This window comes from Cheilinus undulatus, linkage group 24 (assembly GCF_018320785.1).
Source record: "Cheilinus undulatus linkage group 24, ASM1832078v1, whole genome shotgun sequence".
NCBI lineage: Eukaryota > Metazoa > Chordata > Actinopteri > Labriformes > Labridae > Cheilinus > Cheilinus undulatus.
In genome coordinates this window covers 3,051,346-3,072,449 of record NC_054888.1, presented here as the reverse complement: position 1 = coordinate 3,072,449, position 21,104 = coordinate 3,051,346, and the positions used below count along the sequence as shown (strand labels likewise).

The window sequence follows — 21,104 nt, the reverse complement described above, 5'->3', positions numbered from 1 at the left end:
TTGTCGACTAAAACTAGACTAACTTTAAATACTAACTTTAATCGTTGACTCTACAGTATAGTCTCTGTAGCAGTGTCACTCAACATTTTGCTCTGGAGCCAACTCTTTTGTGATTATTTGTGGCTCTTTTACATATTAATTTTGAACATTATTACCCCAGAAAAGGTTAATAAAGGGACAATTTTTGCCCTTTTTCACATTTTTTGCCACTTTTCACCCATTTAAGCTACTTTTTGCCATTAAATACCACTTATTTCCTTTTTTGCCCATCTTTGCACCTTCTTTTTTTGCCTCTTTTTCTCCACATTTTTTTTTTGCCACTTTTCGCCCATTTAAGCTATCTTTTGCCAGTAAATACCATTTGTTTCCTGTTTTTTTTTTTTTGCCCATTTCTGCCACTCTTGATTGCTTTTTGACTATTTTAGTCACTTTTCCCTCTTTTTTTATTTCCCTTGTTTTTGTCACTTCTCACCCATCTTTGCTGCTTTCTGACCCTTTTTCCACTTATCTCCCCATTTTCGCCCCTTATCACCTGTTTTTGCCACCTGTAACTTATTTTTATTGCTTCTTTAAGCTGTTTTCACCACTTAGATTGTGGCTCTTGCAAAGGTATTTTTCAACAGATTGGCTATTTGGTTGAGTAACACTGCTCTGTAGTAATTATTTGTTTGTCCATTTGCCCCACACACAGCAACAAAGAAAATCAAAATTTTTTTTCTGGTTTATGGTTCCTGCTTCCCCTGAAGTCCTGCAGCGCCCCCTAGGGGAGGCCCACCTTACACTGTGAAAACCACTGCACTGAAGCATGAAATAATAATGTAAGTCCTGGGTTTCCAACCTGGGGTCTGGGACCTACTGGAGATTTCAGGGGGGCAGTAGGGTCTGTCTGCCCTGAGGTTAAAGAGTCATTCAAATGATCTACAATCATGATAAAACACATGGATGTTTCATACAAAAGTCTTTTGGGAATAACACTTGTGTTTTCGCTGTATTGCTGACTTAAAGGTTCCATATCTGAGATAAAAAGTCAACTTTATAAGTCCTAAAGGTCAAAATACAAAATTAAAAGTCAAAATAAGGTTTTTAAAAGGCAAATATATGAGATAGAGTTAAAATCATGAGTTTAAAGGTCAAGATATGAGATAAATTGCAAAATCAAGTGTTTAAAAGCTCAAAATAGAAGATAAAATTTCAAAATTGTGACTCTAAAAGGTCAAAATATGAGATAAAATTCTCAATCAGGAGTTTAAAAATTGAAAATATGGGATTAAAAGTCAAAGTCAGGAGTTTAAAAGGTCACAATATGACTTAAAATGAAAAATTGTGAAACTCAAAGATCACAATAAGAGGACAGGTAAAAATCAGGAATTTAGAAGGTAAAAATTTAAAATAAAAAGTCAAAATCCTAAGTTTCAGTCATAATCTTGGGATGCAAAATGAAAATATGAAATGAAAACACAAAGTGGTTTCTTTCCCTCATTCCTGACTTTTATCTATTTCTACTCTCTGCTATTTCAGATTTTTATAACTTAACAATGATTTTTTTAAAATCTTCAAGGATAAATTTACATTTCTATACAGGAGGAAATCTGCAGACCTCATTCCGGTCAGCCACTTCTTATGAAAATATGAAATGATCTTGCGGGCAGGGTAAAACTGCACCGTGGGCTGCATTTGGCCCCCAGACCTTGATTTTGACACCCGTGGTTTAGATCAAACTGGACTTTGACTTGTCCAGTCCTCCAGACTCCTTCTTCTTGGTCCAGTCGTCTCTGCTGTCACAGGTTTGGAGTGTGCTTAGGCTCGTCAAATTCTTGGTTTATGAACCCAAGACCAATCAGATTCAGTCCAGAAGGGGTTCTGTGATGCTCGACGGTGTTGTGGTAGACGTTCTTGTTCATGATGCATGATTTGTGTGGGTGGTGGGTGCTAAAATGTGTGGGTGCAATAGCATTAGAATTCTCCAGCTTTTCTAGTGAAGCAACCCTGGTCTGTCCACAGTTCCTTCTTCCAGTCACCTACAGTCCAGTGTTTGTGCTCACTGGTAGATCTGAGGAGTTCCTGGATCTTAGCAGCTGTTCTTCCCTTAAAGCCTTGTTCCAGTCTCTAACAGACTCCAAAGCAGCCTTGACCTCACTGAGAACACTTGATGTCTTTCCCTATCTGCCTCAGAGACCATCCAGCATCAGGAAGATTCTACTGTTTTAAACAGGAATGAGGAATTTAAACGGATTCAGCTTTCTATACCCCAAACTGAGCCGGCTCACTGGGCTTCTCTGAGAGGTCAGAATAAATTTAAACCACTGAAAACAGATTTTTCTGTTCAGGAATGACAGGAAATAACTAGAATCTAAATTAATAATTAATCATGTGCTTTCCTGTTTTTTCTGTTGTTTTTGTAAAACAGTAAATTTGAAACTTCATGATAACAATAAAAAGTATATTTTAGCATAAATAACTTCTACACACTGATGTTTTAACCGTTATAGAAAGATAAAAAGTATTTTGGTAATTACCAGTGCAGTTAATTTAGCACAGCTGTGGCTTAAACCTTAAACAAACACTTGCATGCATTCCTATAAACATCAAACCTTAATCTATAAAATTAACATGCATATGCTAAAATCCACACACTGAAACGTGCTCAAAATTTAAAACTTTTATTTGTGAACCAATGAAAATGGACTGCAGTCCATCTGTGCCATCTATCTTAAACAACACTAAACATGAACATAATGAGAAAAAAAACAGCAAAGATGTGACAGCTGGTGCCAGCGCAGGCATCACCACACACCCCGGCTTCATTGGAGGGGACAGCCCGGCCAAAAACATTCAACTGAAGCCTCACAGCTTGAATGTGGGGGCAGTTTGGACGTGTCAACAAGAGTTTTCCCCTCCACTGAAGTCGTCCAGTGTGCGATGCTTTCTGCTAGTTTAGCTTCTTTGTACAAAACACAAAAAAATATGGTCTGGAAGCACGAGTTCATATTTCCACCTGCTATGGCAAACGTGACCCGAACAATGGACACTGTGGAGTTCAACACAAAAGGCAGGCTTCAGTGTCCGCTCTCATACAAGTGCTTTCACTTTAAAACTATTAAAAAAAGATCAACCCACACCAGCTGTCACCTCAACATAATACCATAAACATTTTCATCATATTGTTAATAAAAAAGGAAAACTTTGTTCAAAAAATGCACCCTTGAGCTCATTTCCACCCCACCAGAGAGTTGATCTGTTGTCTGAGCGCTAAAATGTTTAATAGGATTTTAGAAAAGGAAATTGGCCTGCTCTCCTTTAAATATTAGAGCAATTAGAGGTCCCTTCATGTTAGTTTAACTCCTCTTATTCTGTAAAAGCATCTAAATCTAATGAGTCCATCCTTAACGAGAAACGGCCTCAGACGCCATGTTACATGTAAAACACTGACATTTAAAGGGAAAGTTCTCATTTTAAACATGGGCTGTGATTTACATATTTTAAGTTCTTAATATTAAATAGATCTGAAAACCACTGGAGTTTCTACATTTGGGATAAGTGGAAAAAACACAGTCAACGTGAGCTGTTCTCCACTTCTTCTTTGTCGCCTAATTTAAAGAAGCAGCAGCAGGACTTCTGATAATGGCAGAAGAGAAACCAATCCAATTTGTCTTTTTAAGGTTTCCAGGTCTACAGCTGCTGCCAGGATTCTCTTACATCCTTTTTTGGTGATATTTTCATGGCAGTTATCCTAACTTGCAAAACACAGGAGTTGGTGGTCTACCACCTCCTTAGGCAGTGGTCATTATTTCCTGGAATGGACATTGTTGACTTTGTTTATTTCAATTTTCAGTTTCAATCTGAATAAATGTTGTGGCAGTACTCAACAACATACAGCTCAAGGGAGAGGTAGACCAGCAACACCACTGTTTTGCAGCAACTAAATTAGACTTTAATCAAAGGGAGTTTGGTTGCTTTGGAGAGAGCTAGTAGGCTGGAGCTATACTTGTGGGCATGCATAGGCATGATGGCTGCTACATATCTCCTGAGGCTGTGCTTATCCTCGAAAAACACCTTCCTTGGTCAGTCACGATTTTATGGACTGTTACTTGATGTTGTTAATCTTAAAAAGTCATTTAGGGGACACGTTCTCTTCAAAACTGCACAACTACATTGATAAAGGTGGTTATTTCAACTTGCAAAGCACAGGAGTTGGTGGTCTACCTCTTCTTGGGCAGTAACAATTTTATGGAAGTGTTAGTTGATTTTGTCGTCTTAAATAATCAAATCAGGGCCAAGTGCTCTTCGAAACTTCAAAACTCTGTAGACAAAACTGGTTCTTTTAACTTGCAAAACACAGGAGTTGGTGGTCTACCTCCTCCTTGGTTAGTCATTTCTTTCTGGAGTGTTATTATTCGATTTTGTCGTCTTAATCAATTCAGGGCCAAGTGCTCTTCAAAACTTCAAAACTCTTGACAAAACTGGTTCTTTTAACTTGCAATACTCAGGAGTTGGTGGTCTACCTCCTAGGGCTGTGCTCGTCCTCAGAAATGACTGAAACGCAGATGTAAATCACACCTTGCAAATTACACAAATTGGTGATCTACTTCTTCCTTGGGCAGTCATTCTTTTCTGGAGGCTTAATGTTGTGGCAACACTTAACCCGCAACTTGAGGGAGACGTAGACCTGCAACTCCTGGAAATCAGATCTGTGTTTTGGTTAAAAGACTGACCGTAAAAACTTTAAGCTCAGTGCATCCGTGGCTTTCTTTGTATTAGTTTAGTTTTCATACTTTCAACTCATATCTGATGAGGACATTCTGACACGCTAATGAAATGTCAAAGAAGATGCATTTGCAGGGACTGTAATGATGACATCTGTAGAAACTTCCACTTCCACGCACTGATGCCTAAATGCACAGACGGGGACATGCGATATCAGGCTGTCATGTTATTAGTTAGACTCTCTAAATAAGGCATAACAATGGTGGAGCTTCATTGCAACTCTAACAGCTGAACATGTATGCAAGCAGGTTAAATGGTAAGTACGTCTTTGGCCTAAAACTTGACAACACAAGCAGATGGAGGAAGACGTAGACCTACAACTCCTTCTTTTACTATAGCTAACTTGGTGTCTTTGAGAGGCTGTGGTTCCTCAGAAATGCTTTCTCAAATATTACTAGACACTTCACTGGAGCCACTGCAGAACTTTTTACAGTTCAAAATATGTAAATATAAGCCCAGGTTTAAAATAGCAGTATCATTTGTTCTTTTAAAATCATTACAAATCAATCACATAGCGACTGAGCTGCAAAAAGCACCACCCAAATATGTAACAGCAACCATGTAACTTTCATTTTTGACCTTCTGGAGAGGCGGGAAGGGGAGGCATCACAAGTGTTTGACGATCAGCCATCACCGCTAACATTACTGAGGTAGAGACTTGTCCCAGGGTCGAGGACTGATGTTTTCATAAGCTCCCCAGTCAGAGAGGAAGCGGGCTCTTCACGCATGCACACATTCATACTTGGCCTTTCACGCGCACTTACATGATCAGACAGACTGACAAACGGCCGATCTGTTCCTCCGTCTGTCCTTTAAAATCACCCTGAGATCCTCTGTGAGCTGGTAGGCAGAGAAAACCATCCGTGGTGACTGGGAATCAAACACGAGGATGCATGAGGAGAACACGCACGACTACCATTAACACTTTCTGACTGGAGGGCGATGCACCCCTACATGTAAAAAACACTTTCCCTTTGTCACCTCTGCTACATTCATTCATCAGAACCTGCTTTCAGGTGGCTCTATTCCCTACGAGCTTCACTTTCATTCAAATACTGCTGTTGTTGATGTTTTATTCAGCCTGGCATGAAGCTGCTCAAACACTGCAGTCATTTTTATAATATTGTGATATATGCGGACTCACAAAGAGATTTAGCATAATTAGCTTGTGATATGTTTGGACTAAATGTAACATAGCTTTGATGCTGAATGAAATGTTGACCTACTGTTTCCCTCCAATCATAACCTTTGATAAATTCATGTTAGACAACTTAAAAGAAGGGCTTCATTGATTAAAAAAAACAAACAAAACCAAAGCAGCAGGGATTACTTAAAAACAAAAGAACAGAACAGGTAATAGTTAACAGAAAACATCCTAAACCTTCAAGCAAACAACAAAAACGCAGCTTTCTATGGCCATGTTAGCTCAAAATAAAAACGCTTGGATTTTGGTTTACAGTTTCTTTTAAGGGTTAAAGATGATCTTGTTCAGAGTGGCGTAGGCAGCTCCGTACGAGGGAGACGTCCGTTAGATTTCAGAGTGGAAACGTGGGGCAGGACTTTGGCAGTTTTTTGACAAGATGATTTCTCAAGATTGCCTGGGCGAGCATCTGTTGTCCATGAAAAACCGAGCATCCGCCGAGAGTCCGGGAGCAGACGCGCCCTCACATGGACTCAAACTCGTCGATGCGCTGCTTCGTGTTGCCCTGCCGGATCTGGCGCAGGGTTTTGTATTTGTCTCGGCCCGCTTTGACGTTCTCTGCGTGTAGGACGTCGTTCTGTGTCTTCTTGGTTTCGTCTCTGGCTTCGGCCAACTCTGAACTTAATGTCTGAGAGATTAAAGACAAGGACAGATAAAGAGGATATGAGACGGAGCAACACAGAAGAGGAGAAACTAGAGATGCCCCGATTGATCAGGAACCAATCATTGAAATATGTGGTTGGAAGAACTGATGCTTTCAGACACAAAAGCTGAGAGCCTGTGGTCAATACCCTGGGATCTGCGGCTGAGAAAAACACTACTAGCTAATAAGTATAAAGCACATTAGCATTATAAAGCTATAAAACTGAAATGCAGCATTGTCTGCCACCTTCTCTCTGGTCAGACTTCCTCCTCTACTCCTCAAACACTGAATAAGTCCCATTAGGAAAGATGAATCCAGTGTTGAAATCCTTGGTGAAACCATCAGGATAAAAGCTTGTTAGCAAACTAAATTCTTTTACTCAAGTCTAAACTGATTTCTTTGGTTGTTGCTGTGATGTTTTGAGTTTTACAAAGTTAAAGACTATCACTGAACAACAGTGGTTTGTGCCATGGCTGGACAAAAAGGTCAGCTCTAAAGGTGGTAATAAATCTGACCATGGTAGTTTTTGTTTGTAGTGACATAATTTTGTTTCTATGCGCAAAGTAAAATAATATAAGCATAAAACATCCAACTAGGATGTTTGAAAAAGCTCTGGGAAATACTTTTTAAAAAGATGAAATTTTCATTGGGGGGTGGGCTGTAATAGTTTCATTTTCATCTATAAATAAGGAGCTTTCGTTTTTAATGGTGCTGATATCCATTAGGGCTGGGCAATTAATCGCAAATTAGATTAAATCGTGATATTGCCTGCTGCAATACTCTAATCGCAGACAGTGAAACATTTCTTTAACCTGAAATGGGTCAAAATACCAGATACATTTATTTGCAGTAGATGTTTTATGCTCTACACCAGTGTTACTCAACCAAAGAGCCAAACTGTCGAAAAAAAACCTCTGCAAGAGCCACAATCTACGTGGTGAAAGGTGGCAAAAACAGCATGAAGTTGCAATAAAAATACGTTTTAGCTGGTAAAAATGGTCAAAAAAGCAGCAGCGGTTTGTATGTGAAAAGGGGCAAAAAAATGGGAGAAAACATGGAAAATGGTCAGAAAGTGGCAACAAAATGAGTGAAAAGTGTCTAAAACTAGCAAAAAGCTGTAACGAGTAGAAAAAATTGGCAAAAAATAGGAAACAAGTGGTATGTAATAGCAAAAGGCAGCTTAAATAGGTGAAAAGTGTCAAAAAATTGTGAAAAAGGGCAAAAATCAGATTTAAGGGGAATAAATCGGGCAAAAGTTGCCAAAACCCCCCTCCCATAAAGGAATAAAGTGGTACTTAACAGCTAAAGATAGCTGAAAAATTGTGAAAATGCCCAAAAAGTTTTTTTTTAAAGGTTTTCTGGGGGGAATAATATTTAAAATTACAACGTAAAGGAGCAACAAATCATCACTAAAGAGCTACACGATGCTGCAGAGCCACACGTTGAGTATCACTGGTCTACACTATTTGCAAACTGAGTTTTTTTGTAGATTTTTTTCTTTTTTCTTTTTTTTTTTTAACAAAATCCTACTTTTCTCTCTCATGTATGTGTTTTTTTATTCAAAACAAGAACAACAAGAAAAGGCCATCCCTCTCAATATAGCAACTGATATCAAATTTTCCATATGAATCAAAATCGCTTTTCTTTTGTTCCAAGTTATTTATTCTTAGTTTTATATCTAATATGGTGCTCTTTTTAATAAAGACTGATTTATTGCTTGTGTTTGTCTAACATATAAGATGGGGAACCTAGGAATAATGGCACATTAAATCGCAATCGCAGTATTGGGAAAAATAATCGCAATTAGATTATTTTTGCAAGTCGTTCAGCCCTAATATCCGTATCCAGCTGAGTCCTTATACATACCACTCGACTACCCAATTTAACAGAGCTAGTATAAACAGAGTAGAGCTTTAGTTGAAGGATAAAAAGGTCATGATTTATCTGATGTCTTTAAAAATACTGAAAACATTTCTTGTCCTCACAATGAATGTGTTTAAATTTCTCATCAAAAACTGAAACTGAAAAGTAACATTTGAACACATCTTGACCTTTCATTCACATTTACCTAAAAGTCATTTTACTGAGCTGAACTTCAGGCTGCATCATAACATATAAAGAGCTCCAGTGTTAATATCGTTGACTAAAAATGTTTGTGGTCAGCTTTTTCCCATGAGAAAGACGAGCCAAAAACAGATCTGTGATAACTAAAACTAACTAAGTTGTAATTTAGTTTGTTGTCAGACATTTAAAATCCATGATATTTCTCCTGGGGGTAAATCTGAATCTCTTCTGCCTCTCAGCTGTAGAAAGAAAGGATCCAGGTTTGGCAGGATGCAGAGAACACAGAACCATGATCTGGTACCAGATTCAGACTGGAGAATAAATGCTTGGACTAAAAGTAAAGACTAAAATGTGAGGACTTCTATGGACTAAAAAAATAAAGAGCAGAAAAGGCTAGAATATGACTAAAATAAAAGGCACTTAATCTAAAGACCAAGACTGAAACTCAAAATTAATGCTGCATTGGTCGGCTCCTTTGTTGAGCTTTATAACTCTCACTTTGCCAATTTTAACACGGATTCCATCCTTGGATTCATATTTTTATCTAATGGGACTTGATACAAACTTGATATCCGATAGGAGCAGGCGAGGAGGAAAACTGTCCTGCAGCAGCTAAACCGAGAGATAAAACTGTTTACTTGTCCAGTCTGAGTCTTCGTTTCTTTAATCTCACAGTTACAGGTACCGCATTTTTAATTTGATTTACGGTAATGATGTGAGAGAACTGGACTGATGTCTTTGATAAATGTAGAACCAGGTCCTTACAGAACCAGATTTTGATCCATTATTTAGATCAGAGGTGTCAAACTCAAGGCCCAGGGGCCAAATCAGGCCCGTGGAACGGTTATATCTGGCCCGCAAGATCCTATCATATTTGTATTCTACCTGGTCCCCCAGTAAGAGGTCTACAGATTTCCTCCAGTATGAAAATGTAAACTTAACCTTGATGAGTTAAAGTATCCTTGTTAAGCCATAAACATCCGAAAAAGTAAAGAGTAAGAAAAATTAGATGAAAAGTCAAGAATGTGGGGAAATTAATTTGTATTCTTATTTGATATTTTCAATTTTGCATCTCAAGATTATGACTCAAACTTATGATTTTGACTATTCATTTCATACTTTGACCTTTTCAACTCATAATTTGTACTTAATATGTCATATTTTATCTTTATACATTCACCATTATAATTGTAAGTCATATTCTTACATTCTCCACTCATTATTTGAAATTTTGTATCATATTTAGACCTTTTCAACCCCTAACTTCGGCTTTTTAATCCCATATTTGGACTTTTAAAATCATGATTTCATTTTTTCTCATATATTGACAATTTTAATCCATAATTTATACTTTTTATATCATATTTTGACATTTTTGACTGACAATTTTTAAATCTAAGTCATGTTTTTTATCTTTTTAGTTCATTATTTTGAATTTTAGCTTATATTTGACATTTTCAACCCCATATATTGACGTATTAGTCTCACAATTTAAAATTTTAAGTCATATTTTGACTTTAAAACTTATGATTTCAACCTTCTACTCATATAAAACATTATTTTTCTATTTTCAATATCGTGTTCTGACCTTTTGAACCATTAAGTTGGACTTTTATCTCAGATTTTGAGCCTTTAAACTTATTGTTTTTACTTTTTTGATTTCCAAATTTAGCATCAGTGCTGTTTTCTTTCATATTTTAATACTGGTGAAAATAAGGTTGACAGTGTAAGGCTGTGTTGACCCTAGTAGGCTCTCAGGTTAGACCTGTATCCAGAATCCAGCCCTTATTGTGATTGAGTTTGACACCCCTGATTTAGCTGATAAATCAGCCTGTTAATAATTGTGTTGATTAATTCCCATAAATAAACATGTGCTGAATTAATCAGTTCAGTCATCCTAACTATAGGACACTCGTTGCATCGCTCTTTGTGAGGTTTTTGTTCTACTCTGTTGCAAAAAGGAAGTAAAATCATGTTGTTTGAACAAGGATCAGATTATACTGCCACCTGCAGGTAGTCCCAGTGCACTACAGAGCTAAATAGACAGACCACCTGCTAAACTGATCAACACAGTAAATATGATGGTATTGGCTGCAAAAATAAAAAACATAATCAGGGCATCCCAAACAAAAAACAAATAAACAGAACAGAGAAGGGAAAAATCATCAAGAAAAGATTGCAGAGGAGCTGAAACAGGACAACAGTGGAGAAGGAGAAAAGGCCTAAATCATGTTCAGGTAATCCTGACGGAGTTTACACCTCTACAGCCTCAGACTCTGTTTTAACATCGGCTCTAGTCACTGAAGAAGTAGGTCCTTCAAAGGAGCCCAAACAGTTCTACTTATTATATTATCATTTATTATTATTTATTTTACATCATGCAGCGATGGCAAGCCGTTAACGCGTGGTTACAGTTGGGTTTTAGGTAGGTTCCTTAAGAAGTCTGATGCCTGGTTATAGATGCAGAGTCTGCAGAGACAGGACAGTTTATGGATAAAAGATGGCAGCAGAGGTCAACCATCTCATTCAAACAAGATCCAGTACTGGTTAATGGAAAAAAAGCTTAAACTCCATCCATCATGCTGTGTTACAGCCGAGCCCTCCCATTTAAGGATGGTGGCTTTACGGTTATCATATGTATGGAAACAGGAAGTGAGTCTCTCCTTTGCTCCAGTTGGAAGAAGTAGGAGGCAAAGTGAAGCACATGCTTTCTGTGGGAAAATCAGTCTGCAGAAAGTGTCCAGACAAAAGCTTGAGTACAGAGAAATCACAAAACATTTGTTGCTTTGACTTCACTAAGTGAATAAGGGCCTGTGTCCACAGCCGTCAGTTTTTGCACAGTCAGCTCATTTTCCACACAAAACCAACCCAGTCACTGTTTTCAACAATGCAACCTCTCACTGATGAAGCCATCAGAGTCGAGCAGAGGCAGGAGTCCCGAGATCAGCTTTGTCAGAAACAATGGCTGATCTGACTCTGATCCAGGAAAGGACTCTGAACACGATGTTTTCTCTGTGATATTATCTTGTTTGAAGGAAGATACTCAGCGTATGGACCTACTTCAGACAGGTCTAAAAGATGCATAAATCTGCAGCTATGGACACAGGCCCTAAAGCAACAATGCTTCACTAGAAGAATGCTAGAAAGCAGCTACAAGCGAAGCTAATGCACAGTCAGGACAACAGGATTCAAACTACAGTTCAGGAAAATGAGACGGTGAGGGGAGGTGTTCTACTGTGTTGGAAGAAAAACGGTCAGTTTAACCCATGTTAGTGTTAGTATTTACAATAAAAGGGGGCTTTTTGATGTCTCAGCTTGTAGCGTTAATAAATTACTGGTAAGGCTTGTTTTGAAGGATCTTAACTTTCTTTCTCAGCCCTGAACGGACAACATTTCTGATGCACAAATGAACATTTCTGGACTTCTGTCACATAAATGTCAAGGCTGGCTTCACACTTCATAATTTTAAGCTTAATTCTGGGCAAATCCCCGTCCTTCTGTGCCCCTCCCCAAAGCCGACCCAGGCATGTCCAGAGCTTTGGTTCTCAGCTGGTAGCTGTGGCTGTTCTGTAGTGGATAGCCGTTGTGAGCCTGGAAGAAAACGTCTACGAAATCCTTTTATTTTGAAAGATACGTCTCCATCTCTTTGTTCCACCACATCCTTTGTTTCATCTGTCCCACTTTTACTGAAAATATTTGATTAAAATTCAAGAAATTGTTGCAATTTGTCCTTAACCTTCAGAGCTCCAAGCTATTTTTAAACCACTGGGTCTCGACTTTTCAGTCTTAAAAAGCTTGTAATGTTGTAAAAGTTAAGGGACTATAAAGACAAAAGAAGAACACGAATCAGAAATTAAAACTCATCAAAAAACACTGATGATTATTTTTGCACAATGTTGCTCTCCTATCTCTCTGGGACTAAAGACTTCAAAACATTCATTCTGTAACAACAAGTCTTCTAAATATTCACACTTTCACAAAAAAGTCCTCGTGCTTACGTGAATTTGATTCATTATTTAAAGTGCAGAGACTCTGAGAGACATGTCACAGCCCCCCTGTGTCTTTTTCTCCCCATCATGAGTCATTCAGGCTCTCTACTGCAGTTTCAGTCTGTTTAGCAAAGCACGACGATGGAACAGCCCAGTTGCAATGCATTCTGGGATAGAAACAAACGATAAGACCGAAATGATGTGCAGGAACAATCGAAATACAGATTTTAAACGGATTTAAAAATACAATATCAGAATTACTAGTGTGAATTCAATCTTTAAAGACCCAGGAGCTGCAAAGGCGTAGAAAGCGTCAGTAGAACGGCACAATGGAGGGCTTTCAGAAGCAAAAACAAGTCATTTGCTATATTTACGTTTCAAAGTAGTTTAGCTTTATTTTACTAAGATTTATTCGGCGGCTTTCTGGGCCTTTATTGACAGAGTAGGACAGTGGATGGAGTCGGACAGAGGGATTAGAGAGTGGAGAGAGACATGCGGGAAAGAGCCACAGGCTGGTTTCGAACCTGCTGCGCCCAGGTACATGGGCCCGCCTCAAACCAGAACCCTAACCCTTGAGAATCTTTAGTGTGTAGCCAGCCTAAGACTAGAAAGTTGATGGGAAATATTCAATTGTCATCAGCAGTAAAGAAAATTCTTTAGATTAAAAATATTGAATAGAAGTTGATTAATGGTTGCACATTTCTCACCACATATTCACAACACGTCCTGGCCTAAAAAGTAGACAAACTTTGATCTAAACTGTGTAATTAAATCTGATTTAGGTTATAAAGAGATGCTTTTGTTTCTTTTGTTTTTAAGTGTCTGCTTTAAAGCCAGGCTGCAGTCTAAGCCAGTATGTCTACGTTAAAGAAGAATGCAGCGTTGTGCCTCATCTTACCCTGATGTGCCAAATCCTGGCTGGTTTTTCTCCATCACAACAAAACTGCTGTTAGAAAATAATATTATCTCATTGTTATTTGTGTCTGTTAGGGCAAGTCTCTTAGGATTTAATAAATCTTGAGCTTGTCTGTAAACGTTTAATTCTCATGGAAATCTAACTCTTATTAGTTGGCTGTTAATTTCTTCAGCAAAAACATGATTTTTACTTGAGGAGTGAGAATCACCTAGGGGTAGAGGGTTTGAAAGCTCTAAAATGTTTGAATGAAGCTTTTCAGGGTAAATCTGATCCACAAGCTTTCATTTTTGACCCCACTCTAAAGGTTAACCCTCCGCGTCTTACCTGCAGCTGCTTCTTGACTCTCTCGTTCTTCTGCGCCTCGGTGACGCGCGCCTCCTCGCTGCGGAGGTCTAGCTGGCTGACCCCTTCGTTGGACAGCTCGGCGCTGGCCTCTGCGTGGTTCTCATCCTGCTCGTCGTGCTCGTTCTCCGTGTTGCCACCTGGAGGAGCCGGCACCACCGTCATGGCCGTCTTCAGCTCCTCTTTGGTCTTCTCCAGGTCCTCTTGAGCTGACAGAGCCTGCGAGGAGGAGGAGGGCAGAGAGAGTCAGACATTGGAGGAGGAGAGACAATGGACTGGCAGCAGAGGAGTGGGAGTGAAGAACTTTCTCCAAAGTCACAGCTGACTGTGTGGGGTAGAAAATGGAAGTTTTATACCCATTTGGTCCATGCAAAACTGTGTAAATAAAAGAATAGTCTCTCAGGATAGAAGAGATAAACAGGTGTATGCCTCTGTGAAAATAGAATATCAAGTAGAAGTTAATTCTTTCATGACATTTATTTTAAAAGTTAAACTTTTATATATTCTACATTAACCCTCAACGACATTTCAAGACTTTTTTGTTTAAATCTTGTTGATTGCGGCTTACAGCTCATGAAAATATAAAATCCACCATCTCTAAATATTAGAATATTATGGAAAAGTTTATAAGCAGTGTCACTCAACTCTGCTCAACTAAAGAGCCAAATTGTTAAAAAATACCTTTGCAAGAGCAACAATTCAAGTGGTGAAAAGTGGCAAAAACGGGTTAAAGTGGCAATTAAAACAAGTTAAAGTGGTGAAATGGTCAAAAAGCGGCACAAAATGGGTGAAATTGATTAGAAAGTAAGATAAAGGTAACAAAAATGGTCAAAAAACAGTAAAATGTGGCAAAAAATGAGAAACAAAAATGGGCAAAAGTGGCATTCAATGACAAAAGGCAGCTAAATTGTGCAAGAAGGGGCAAAGACCGCAAGGGGGAAACATTAAAAATAGCAAAAAGCAGAATAAATGAGGCAAAAACTAGTGGAAAATGTTACAGGTGGTAAAACTGGTCAAAAAACAGTAAAAATGTGTTAAAAATGAGTGAGAAGAGACTAAAACTGGGAGAAAAAGTGGCAAAATTGATTAAAAATGAGTTACTGGTGGCAAAAATGGTCAAAAAATGTGGCAACAAAAATGAGTGCAAAGAGACAAAGATGGACAGAAGTGGCATTTAATGGAAAAGGCAGCTTAAATGTGTTAGAAGGGGCAAAGCTTGGCAAAAAGTGGAATAAAATGCAAATAGCAAGACAAAAAAGAAAAAAACTGGTGAAAAAGGGAAAAGAAGTGGCAAACTTGGGCTTTAAATGCTGTAAAAATAGATTAAAAGTTGCAAAAAAGGGGGGAAATCTGCAAAAAAAGGGCAAGGGAAATTGATATATACAAACAAAGAAATAAAGGTTGGTCTAATCCCGACGGTCTGGTCTGTGTTATGTATTCCAGCTCACTCGGAGCAGTAAGGAGGTTGGTTGCAATGCACAATTCCTTCTCATATAAATTCATATAATTCGAATAACATAACTCATATTTTAGTCCCCGTTTGTGTTTGACTGATAAAGAAGGCAAATATAGTGAGTACCTTTTGAAAAGAACTCTGCAGGTTTGCGTGTTCATCAAAAAGTAAACGTACCTTGTGCTGCCATTCTGTGGCCTCATCGTCTTTCTTCTTTTTAGCTTCTTCCAGCAGAGCGATCTTGGCTGTGAATTCAGCCAGTTCTGCAGCCTGGGAGGAAATAACAGGAATGTGTAATGGGTTTATTTAACACTCATCTCTTAAAGAAATGTGCTGGATAGGTGTGAATGAGCTCGGAGCATCAGTTCAAACGCTCACCAGTTGCTCCTGGTTCTTCTGCTGGTCTGCGGCCTGTTTGGCCAGCTCTGCTTTGGCCTCCTCGGCCGCCTGCCTCTCTCTCTCCAGCCTCTCGGCCTCCTCTCTCGCCCGCTTCCTCTCCTGCTCCAGCTCCATGGCCTTGCGAGTCTGTTCCTCCAGCTCTGCAGACGTGTTACAAATCAATTTCATTTCAAACGAAACTCAAAAAGATCTGAACACAGAGAGTTTTTACTAAAATATCTCCTTAGTTCACTCTGGGGACGATGAATAGACATGATGGTCCTTGGCTCCAGGCCCTGAAGAGAAGCTCTGATTTGACAGACATGAGACGGAGGCAGCAGAGAAGATGAGTGAACAGATGGAGGGATAAAGAGGGAAAATAGGTACCTTTCTGAGCTCTCATCGTCTGCTCTTCAATCTGTCTGAGCCTCTCCATGAGCTCCTCTTTCTCCCGCTCTATCCTTTCCTTCTCCTTCTCTGCGTACTCCCGCTTCTTCTTCTCGTTCTCCAGCTGAGCCCTGAAACAATGAAAATACATGTTTAACAACAACTAGAGCTCTTTTTGTTTGTTTTAATGATCCTTTTGGGGCTTTTTTTCTTCTATCTGACAGGACAGCTGGAGAGAAACAGAAAATATAGGCAGAAAAGTGAGGAAAACATGCACCATGATCAGAAATGGAGCCTGCAACCAGTGTGCCAAAGACTGTAGACACTCTGAGGACGCTTAGGCCAGAGGAGCGTGACCTGATTAATTCACTGACTAAATAATTCTAGAGCAGCGATACTCCGAGTGTGGCTCTGGAGCCACATGTGGCTCTTTAATGTCTTCATTTGTCTCCCAGAAAACCTTTAAAAGGGAAACTTTTTTTGCCCACTCTCACCATGTTTTTTGCCACTTTTCATCCATTAAAGCTACCTCTTGCCATTAAATACCACTTTTTTCCTACTTTTTTGCCCATTTTTTCACACATTTATCCCATTTTTGCCCATTTAAGCTGCCTTTTGCAATTAAATACTTTTTTTCCACTTTCTTGCCCCATTTTTGGCATGTTTTTTTTCAATTTTTGCCATTTTTATCCCATTTTCACCCACTTAATTTCCCCAGTGCCATTAAATACTACTTTTTTCCTACTTTTTTTGCCCATTTTTGCCACTTTTTTCCCCAATTTTTGCCACTTTTATCACATTTTTGCCCATTTGAGCTATGTTTTGCCATTAAGTACCACTTTTTTGGTCGATTTTTGCCACTTTTTGTCCAATTTTTGCCACTTTTATCCCATTTTCACCCTTTTTATTTACCTTTTGCCATTAAAAGCTACTTTTTTGCCCATTTTTGCCACCCTTGACTGCATTTTGCCCATTTTAGTCACTTTTCACACGTGTTGCCACTGTTGAACCATTTTTTTGCTACCTGTAACTCATTTTTTTTTGTCTCTTCTCATCCATTTTTGCTGCTCTCTGACCCTTTTCCTCCCCATTTTCTGCCATTTTTGTTGCTTTTTGACCATTTTTGCCACCTTTAACTTGTTGTTATTGATACTTCAAGCTGTTTTGCCACTTTTCACCTCTTAGATTGTGGCTCTTGCAAATGTATTTTCCAATAATTTGGCTCTTTGGTTGAGTAGGGTGGAGTAACACTGTTCTAGAGTGTGTGCTGTGCTTTCCTGAGTCCTGCATGTCATCAGGATTATTTCACATCACAAATGGAAGGCAAGTAAAACTTTCTAAGTACCTGCGACCAGGGTCAAACTGTGATTAAATGGTTAATGATTTTAGGAAAGTTTCCTAAAGTAATGTCCCCATTACTTTGTAGATCCTACCTTTAAAACATGTTTTAGTCTTAATTCAAAGTAAAAGTTTCCCTGGTTGTTTAGCAAGACTTCAGCTATAAATCTGCTTCATTATTCCTGTTTTTAGGGCTCCAGCACCAACCTTGGAGTGAGGAAATATTATTCTCCTGTCAAATAAACAGCTTTTTTGGGGGCTTTTAACTCCATTATTTTGCAGATGAATCAGTGTGTTAAAATTAACTTATTTTGGCGGTTTATGGATGTGTGTCATAAATGGCTCTTAGTACGCATACGTATCAGTTCCAGAAGGACAAAAACAGTCTTTTCAAAAATGATAAGGGAGTAAATAATAAAGGGTAAAGGTCAAACTTTTGCAGTTTTCTCCTCAGAAGGATTTCGTCTGATAGACTCCAGATTTTTTCCCATCATTCCAGACTAGCAGGAGATCTAAAGTAATCCAAAGCTTGAGTTTTCACCATAAAGCGGGGACACAATCAGGTGCCAAAGCTGCGTGACGAATCTTTGCATTGAGCCAAAAATCTTAATTTTAACTCCTGGCACAGCCATGATAAGACTCCCAGTCAGTCTGCATGTATATTTAACATTTTTATTCTGTGACAGCGACCCCTGCTGCCAACAGGAAGTAACTTTTACTAGATCATTATTTCCCATTTCTACATGGTTAATCTGATCGTCCTCAAACTTTGTGTGCACCATCTCAATACCTTCGCCATTCTGTAAGCCGAAGCTCTGAGACCTGCCTCTAAAGCCCGTCGCCATGGCAATGCAGTGAACGCCATGAAATAGGAGGTAGATTTTATAAAGGTCCAACATGCTAGTAAAGTCAACAAATTTCCCAAAATGTCACCCAAGAGTTTAGCAGCACCCTGTGACTGCAGCACCCTCTACAGGTAAATACAACCCAACACAAACGTCATCTTCCTGCTGTAGAGATTATGTCTTTACTTTAACCCTTCCCAAGTCCCGTGTTCACCAAAGAAGGCAGTAAACATAAAAAATATCTGTTTGCAAATTTTTCTTTAGAAATAAGATTTCTTTAAACGCAGCACAACATACCGTCTTTCCTGATGACTTCAATGATGGCTGCTGACAACACACGATGTTCAGGACAAATGAGAACTTTTCCATTTTAGACCATTTATTTCTATGCATGCATGATTAAACGTTTATTCAGGACTCCCTGCAGGACTTTTAACTGAACAGAACACTGAGGGACTTCCTCGGCCTCAGATTACTTAAAACCTCCTGAGACCTGAGCTTTTATTACCTCCACCAAGGAGGTTATGTGATCGGCAGGGTTTATTTGTTTGTTAGTTAGCAAAATAGCTCAAAAAGTTATGGACGGATTTTGATGAAATTTTCAGGAAATGTCAGAAATGGCACAAGGAAGAACTGAATAGATTTTGGGAGTGATCTGGATCACTGTCTGGATCCAGGATTTTTTTTTTTTTAAAGGATTCTTTACTATAGGGAGATAGGGCGAATGGTGGAGGTCTGTGGTCTCCGAGTGCTTTTCTAGTTTGGAATGCATTTTTATTTTATCCCACTTATTTGGGATAATTTGGACCCAATAAGTTCTTAAGCTCAGCCTGTACTCTGAACAGGAATTCATTTAGACCAAAACTGAAGTTCAGTATCAACACAAAATCCCTAAAATTGTAAGGAAACTTCCTAAAATATTTGTAAAGATTTGAAAAACATAGTTCTTTAAAGTGTCGTGAAAAAAAACACCCCTAAATTTATTTGAATAATCCTCAAATGTTTCATTAAAACTTTATCATAAAGTCTAAATTTTTATTTTTTTTAAAAATCCCCCAAAATCCCTGAAAAATTCTCAAAACAAATACTCCAAAATTCCATGAAAAATGATGGAAATTTCCCCAAATATCCCTTCCCACTTCACAATCAAACTCCCAAAATTAAAAAATAAATGTTCCAAGTTTCCATGAGCATACCAAAAAATTTTGAAGCAAATTATTCCCAAATAACAAAAACAAAATTTCCACATACATTTTCTAAATTAACACAAAATTACCGAAAATTGAAATATGGAAGAATATGGAAAACAAATCCAAGTTTTTCATGCAATACTGGAAATTTTTAACACAAAAACACTTCCAATTGAGCTCTCAAAATACACAAAGAGCTCCCAAATTTTCCACAGAAATTCTTGAAATTTTCCAAGTTATAATCCCAAAATTATCAATGAAAACTCCTGAAAATTTGATAGCAAATTCTCCCAGTATTTCAAATGAAAAACTTCAATGGACAGTACAATTTTCTCAATACTTCTAGTACAGACATTAACAGTGGTGTCACATTGTCTGAAAGCCAGGATATAACGTCCTCATATGTGTACGCAGGGTCAACGCTGCCCTCTAGTGAGGAAAATGGTCCAAACCTCAGCTGTAAGTGTTAAAAATTCTCTCTACATGTTTGGAATTATTGTGCACAATTGGAATAAATTAGTCCATTAGAGCCACTGAAAATATCCCTGCAATTCCACTGAAGAGCTAAATAAAGTGAAATCACAACAGTCATCCATGGAGAATAATAAATATCTGCAGGAGCTAAAGGTGTGTGTGGTGTTTAGTGTCGTACCTCTCCATCTGTTTATGGTGCTTCTCCTCCCGGGCCTGAGCCTTCATCTGCTGCACCTCAATGGTATCGGGCTTCCGCCTCCTCATGTACAACTCGTGGTTCCCCATGCACAACGCCAGGATCCGTTTGTTGATGCGCAGTCGTGGGGCGTAGAACACAAAGTCCTGCAAAGAGACAGGCTTCAGTGTGAAACAGGATATCTTCAGAAGCATGAAGCAGATTTTTAAACCTCTATCTGACACTCACTGGAGCTTTCTTGTCAATCGGTTTGATCACAAACTTCTTGTCGTTGAAAGAAATGTTCCGGATTTCACTCCAGGGGAAGCCGATCTTTGGTGTCAACCTGAAACAGACATTTTAAAAAGGTTAAAACTTCGGCGTGCATCCTGCCCCAGAGGCTTTGACTGATAGTTATGAGCTTTAGCCAGCAGGTGGCGCCCTAATCCCCTTACAGGGGATCAGACCAGCTCTTAAAAGTTTGAGTTTTGCCATTAAAAAGCAGTGACAGTGAGGAGGAAAAACAGGACAGAGCTTGTAGAATTTCACTTGTCCATGGATGGATTCATGGAGAATCCAGAGAAGAAAGGATGAAAGGTGCATTCATGTAAATACCCTTCATTTCCTTCCCTTTTACCTGGACTAGAGAAGGACAGATGTGATGACCTCAGATGACAGGCAGGAAGGGGAAAGCAGTGAGAGGAAATGCTGCAGGAGATGTGATTAAATCTATCCTTTTTTCCACAAAGGGTAAAAAATATCTCTGAGCAGAGGACAGGAAAGACTCTCCTACAATGGACAGACCCGGCCTTCCTTTCTCCACCCTCCTCTCGGTTCAAAAATATCTCTGCTTACTCAAAACGTGTTGAAGGCTGGGGATTTTTCCTGAGCTGCTGACGATGTAAGCAGCAGGAGAGTTAGCCTGGCAGAATACTGCATTATCCA

General features: G+C 38.8%; 1 protein-coding gene across 1 annotated transcript in view; it reads right to left on the bottom strand.

The window, feature by feature from the left end:
• Nucleotides 1-2,644: 2,644 nt before the first annotated feature.
• LOC121506099 (radixin-like) overlaps nt 2,645-21,104 on the bottom strand; it is a 45,896-nt gene continuing 27,436 nt past the window's right edge. Inside the window, exons 9-15 of the mRNA XM_041781635.1 lie at nt 20,409-20,505; nt 20,163-20,326; nt 16,138-16,268; nt 15,751-15,911; nt 15,550-15,642; nt 13,902-14,138; nt 2,645-6,593 (exon numbers count right to left, since the gene is read on the bottom strand). Of these exons, the coding sequence (XP_041637569.1) occupies nt 6,429-6,593; nt 13,902-14,138; nt 15,550-15,642; nt 15,751-15,911; nt 16,138-16,268; nt 20,163-20,326; nt 20,409-20,505 (1,048 nt within the window). The 3' untranslated portion in view covers nt 2,645-6,428. The remainder of the gene's footprint in view (nt 6,594-13,901; nt 14,139-15,549; nt 15,643-15,750; nt 15,912-16,137; nt 16,269-20,162; nt 20,327-20,408; nt 20,506-21,104) is intronic.